Here is a 5565-nt window from a genome sequence, read left to right on the forward strand (position 1 = left end):
AAAATCAGTCATAGGAAACTTCTGGGCTACTTCATTTTCTTTCTGTAAGAATCGGAGACATTAGGCAGCTGAACAGTTTCTCACTAATCTTACTGAACACACTGGCCTTGAAATTTAATACTAAAATGCCAATTGATGTACCCTGGTCCACCTCAGTTAAAACAAAGTCAAAAGCATTATTTTCTCTGCTTTTAATTGTTCAAATATACAAGCTTTTTTATACTTTAGCAGTTCAGTAAAATACCTCCTGGTTTAAATGCTATAGAAATGGATGAAATTTCTATACCCTTTTTCTACAAATATGCACATACAAGGAAGGAACAGTCTTAATTTACAATGAGTTCTTAACATTCAAAATATAATATATTAGGTTTTCCAAATGGGCATATCCTCGTAGGTCAAACAAAATACCTGGATCTTTTTTTCAGGCAACAGCAGTGCTAGACCTAATGCAACTGCTGAACAGGGTTTCAGGTTAAATTCTCCTCAGCCACCATTCACACTCCTCACTTGCCAACAACCCAAGCAGAGCCAAACACAAACTACTGGTTATACTTATCAGAGACATCAACTGCCCTCAGCCAAGATCTCAGGATATTCCTCCCAGAACTGGTCCCCAATAATGTCACAGTGCAGGGGAACGACTTTAGTCCTAGTCCGAGTCACTTCAACTTCCTTTTCTTCTCCTTCCTTTGGCAGTTTAATTTTCTTAGTCATGACTTCATTAATCTGAGAACACAGTTGACACATTAGCAGACATCTGAGACTTCAGAGTGGATTCACAAATGGGGACAAGAAACAAAGCTACAACAAGAGCAGCCATAAACCCTGTAGCATACCACAGTTGAAGAAATTCCCTGAAAATTCACATAACTGACTGCAAGTGCTCTGGAATAAAGTACAATATTTAATTTGAAGGTATGTAAAGCAAATGGAAAGCCTTGCAAACATCTGCATTTACCAAGAAAAAAATACAATTAAGGAGCAAGTGGAATATATTTCCAGGTGGGGGCCTCTATCTGTTCTAAGTAGTTCAAATGAAGTAATAAAAATTGTGGGCTTAAATCTAAATAAAAAAAGACAATAAAGTATTATATATATATATATTTTATCTACAGAAGTGAAAGCTATGAAGCAAGTTATGCCAAAGAACAAGCTCAGCAAGTTATGAAGAACTCTTAGCATAGATAGATGGGATCCTGATCACAGAAAAAATACATCTTTCTAGTTAATATCTCCTAGTACAGAAGGACACCAAGGCCATAAAAATTTATTATTTTCTTGGGTGTCATCTCATACAAAGCACAGGATTTCTTGCAGTAATTCTGGATCAATAAAGTAACCCTAGAACAATGAATCTTCCAAGTTATCATCCAAAGGAATTCCCCATTAACAGCTGTATTCCTTCCTATGCTCCTTTGGAAAAGCAGAAAAGGACTAAGAATATTATGAGCTGAGCTGCCTTACTGAACAAAGGTTCAGAATTCCTTTGCAGTGGAAATACTTGGGATCTAATCCTTTGAGGGGCCTGGCACAGGCCCCAGTGATCACCATATCAAAAAGACAATAAAGTATTATATATATATATATTTTATCTACAGAAGTGAAAGCTATGAAGCAAGTTATGCCAAAGAACAAGCTCAGCAAGTTATGAAGAACTCTTAGCATAGATAGATGGGATCCTGATCACAGAAAAAATACATCTTTCTAGTTAATATCTCCTAGTACAGAAGGACACCAAGGCCATAAAAATTTATTATTTTCTTGGGTGTCATCTCATACAAAGCACAGGATTTCTTGCAGTAATTCTGGATCAATAAAGTAACCCTAGAACAATGAATCTTCCAAGTTATCATCCAAAGGAATTCCCCATTAACAGCTGTATTCCTTCCTATGCTCCTTTGGAAAAGCAGAAAAGGACTAAGAATATTATGAGCTGAGCTGCCTTACTGAACAAAGGTTCAGAATTCCTTTGCAGTGGAAATACTTGGGATCTAATCCTTTGAGGGGCCTGGCACAGGCCCCAGTGATCACCATATCAAGCTGACAACTGTTAGTAAAATGTAATTTTTCAGGAAGCTGAACACTTCCTCAATTTTCAAAGCTGTTAATACTATGAAACCAACTGTATGATTCATTGAACAAAGGAGATGTCTCAGCAAATCCATCAGTCTTGCGAAATTCCACACATTGTCACCTGTTGATACATGTTTTATCTCAATGGTCATAATTTATATCCAAGCCAGACTTGGGAGACTAGTTTTTATCCTGTGCTCATAGTTACAGGTATCTCAAAAACATCTCCAGAGCAATTAGTCATCTTACATACCATTATATGGTAAATATGGTTAGTTTTAAAATGTATTTATATATAGACATACATGTCTGGAACACACCTGGTGATCTGACAATGCAGCTTGTCTGCCACAGTGTACCTATTTAAACATAAGCCTGAAGTTAAGTGCTAATGTAGGTTTTTTACCTTCTGCCATATTAAGACTGTTCCTTTTCTATACATCAAAGGTTCATTGTTGTAGTTGATATTGAATTCAGAAAATAAGATTTCATTCTTATCTCCAGCCAAAGTTCCCTGAGAGGAAATGAAATAGTACTCTTAGAGAAAACACACAAACAAAATTAATCTTTAAGGTGGATGAATTTTGGAAGTAAGATTGACATTTATACAGGTTTTTCACCTTTAAATCACAAATTTTACTTACTTCTCCCAGTATAGAATTTATTTCCAACTGCCAAATAAGGATATTAAAACAGGGGGTTTTATTACATTTTCAAGACACAAAGAAGAAAGTCAACAAACTCCAGGAGAGGACAGAAACAATCTGCTGAAGTCTGCACAAGACAAAATACTACAGAAGGGACTGAAAATCAACAGTAGCTGAATCCTGCCATTGTACTTCATGCATATGGACACTGGATGTTTATATGATGTTTCTAAGGCTTCTGAACTTGCTAATTAAGAAAATAAACTCCTGCCAATACTTGACCAAAAATACATTACTTGCTAATCCTATTAAAATCTGTATGATTCAAGAAGCTGTTGAATCTACACCCACAAAATTATTACAGTAAGAACAGACAAGCCAGCCAGGGCTGCTGGCTTGGCAAGACAAGGCACAGCTTTGCAAACCTTAGGATCTTCTTTGTAGCTGGAAAAAATCCCCATGACCTCAAAAGAGTCTTACCTGGAGTCTGTCCTGTGCTTGCCCTGGTGTCAAACCACTTCGCTGTACAAGCATCCAAAACACTGTATTATAAAGGTTATTAACATGGCCTATAGAGAGAGAGAAAAGAGAGAAAGACTATTTGCCAAATCTGAGTTTTACTTCCAGAGTCATATCTAAGAAACAGGCAAGAATAAAGGGTAATTAATAACATCAGTTGCTAGTGAAGATAGAATCTTTCAGATCAATTTTTAAGCTACTGCATATCACACATTTCACTGCAATTCTGAGAAGGGAGAGCAGAATTATCTTCATTTGAGCAACCAGGTACTAACAAAAGCCTAGAAAGTAAATCCAGTGGTCTGCTCTAACATGAAATATGCAGCACTTCTGACTGCTACATGGTATGAATTTGAACATTTACCTCTCTTGATTAAAGAAGATTACCTTGGCCAAACAATCCCAGAACATTACAAATAATAAATTAATTCTATTAATAATTCTAGTATTTCCTGTGCTGAACTCATTCTCAGGATTCAACAAATAGAGTTGCAGCCTGAAAACTCAGAATTTCACCCAGCATTTCTGTACCCATATGAAACCAAAACAATTTTAATATTGTTTATTTAAAACTCCCACCCTACCTACTTTCTTTCACTTGTATCTCTATACATAAACACACTGGCAATAAAAGCATTTCTATTCAGAGAGGAAGAGGACTCAACTGTACAGATCTCCACTTTTTAGAAACCCTTACAATCTGCTTGTCTCCAGCTGAGGTAGTCCTTTAAATTTTGGTTGCTGGGATACAACACAATTCGTCCATCAAATCCTGGTGGGTACAGAAGCTGCTGGTCCTTAAAGTAATCCTTCCAATAGAAGACGTAACTTGAGGCAAACTGGGAGACCACGTGAGTCATGAACTTACTTGCAAACACAAAATAGAAGGAAAAGGAAATACATACATCAATACAATTATATATCTGTGATAATCTGAGGTATCAGTAGTGATAATTCTAGTGGGGAGCAGCATTTCTTAAACAGTGACCCAACAGATCAGCACAGAGTATTTTGATGGCCGGGAAGTACTGAAGACCAAGTAGAAGAGTTTGGGAAAGGTAGCATTTTAGAATGTTCACTCTAACAATGTTTGTTTCTAAAGTTTGTTTTATTGATTTATTTTTACTTTTTGCCTCTATCACTGAACAAATTTTCCTGAAAGATCACAGGCAAAGAACTCACAGGAAGAACCTGAACTAACTATAGCCATGGCACCCAAACACAGCCTGACTCCCAACCTCTGTGGGAGGAGGAACACAAATCTAAAGAATAATTACATGTTTAAAGCCAGATGTTAAAAACAAGTTCACTTCAGTATCAAACAGCTGTTACCTTGCTCTTCTTTTAAACCATCTACTCTTCTTTTTGAAAACAAAACTGTATTCATCGCTCTGTCCATAAGCAAGAGCAATATCCTCCAGTTCTTGCATCACTGTCTGGGCACACTTGGTCATCAGATGAAGAGCACGGTCATCATTTGGCTTTTTGAACTCATGCTGCTCAGAAAACCTTCAAAGTAAAAACGGTTGAATAACAATTCCTTGAAGAGCTAACCCAGTCATTCTCATCACATTTACTCTCTGTGGATATTGATTCCCAGCATTCTGCCAATACTGACACAGAATTCCTTCCTAGTATGAGAAACAATAACAAAAAACTGGTTTTTATACAGATAACCCATTTTCTTTCTCAGCAGTGTCTCACTCTAACCAGTCCTTCAAAACAACTGGTTTCCCTATTTTTCTTCTAATAAAAGGATGACAAGTATTATTTTCTGTAAACTCCCTTTCTCCCAAGGTATTTTATAGCCCAACACGGGCAACATGACCAGCAAACCTGTCAAAACGTGAGGCCTTTACCAGAACCCCTTGTGATCAAAATAAATCCCCAGCAAGAACAAGTCACCCACCACTCCAGAGAACTGTGCTCTTTGGTTGATCCCAAAGAAACAGGAACGCCAGGCAGCCCCTGCCCCAGGCAGGGACGAACGCCCGTGCACCCACCGCTGTCCCTCCCGGCACAAGGTTCCCCACCGCCCAGCCGCAGGCTGGGCTCTCAAGTTGCCCACAGACAAACACCAGCAGTAACTCCATGCCCTGGAGAGCCCGAGTGAAGGGTTCGTAGGAATTAGAGAGGAAGGGGGATGTGTAACCCCTGCACCTGCGAATTTCCACGGGGCGGGCAGGGAACTCCCAGGGACGCCTGCACGGCCCCACCCGGGCTCCCTGCCCGCAGCTCAGCACTCAGGGCCCGCGCCTTTCGGCTAAGAAACTCGGGGGCAGGCCCCGCCGCGCCCCAGTCCCGTCTCCCGCTGACTGAGGCG

At 39.1% G+C, this 5565-nt stretch overlaps 2 protein-coding genes across 2 annotated transcripts in view; one reads left to right on the plus strand and one right to left on the minus strand.

Annotated features, from left to right (window-relative positions):
• Window positions 1–336: 336 nt before the first annotated feature.
• THG1L (tRNA-histidine guanylyltransferase 1-like (S. cerevisiae)) lies at window positions 337–4845 on the minus strand. Its single transcript, XM_010002117.1, has 6 exons — window positions 4820–4845; window positions 4575–4751; window positions 3940–4109; window positions 3204–3292; window positions 2483–2590; window positions 337–729 (listed from the first exon to the last, which is right to left on the minus strand). The coding sequence occupies exons 1-6, from the start codon at window positions 4843–4845 to the stop codon at window positions 568–570; spliced, it is 732 nt and encodes a 243-aa protein (XP_010000419.1). The 3' UTR covers window positions 337–567.
• A 540-nt stretch (window positions 4846–5385) lies between these two features.
• The window catches only part of SOX30 (SRY (sex determining region Y)-box 30), an 8948-nt gene continuing 8768 nt past the window's right edge, over window positions 5386–5565 (plus strand). Inside the window, exon 1 of the mRNA XM_010002118.1 lies at window positions 5386–5562. Within this exon, the coding sequence (XP_010000420.1) occupies window positions 5386–5562 (177 nt within the window). The remainder of the gene's footprint in view (window positions 5563–5565) is intronic.

This window comes from Chaetura pelagica, unplaced genomic scaffold (assembly GCF_000747805.2).
Source record: "Chaetura pelagica isolate M959 unplaced genomic scaffold, ChaPel_1.0 scaffold356, whole genome shotgun sequence".
NCBI lineage: Eukaryota > Metazoa > Chordata > Aves > Apodiformes > Apodidae > Chaetura > Chaetura pelagica.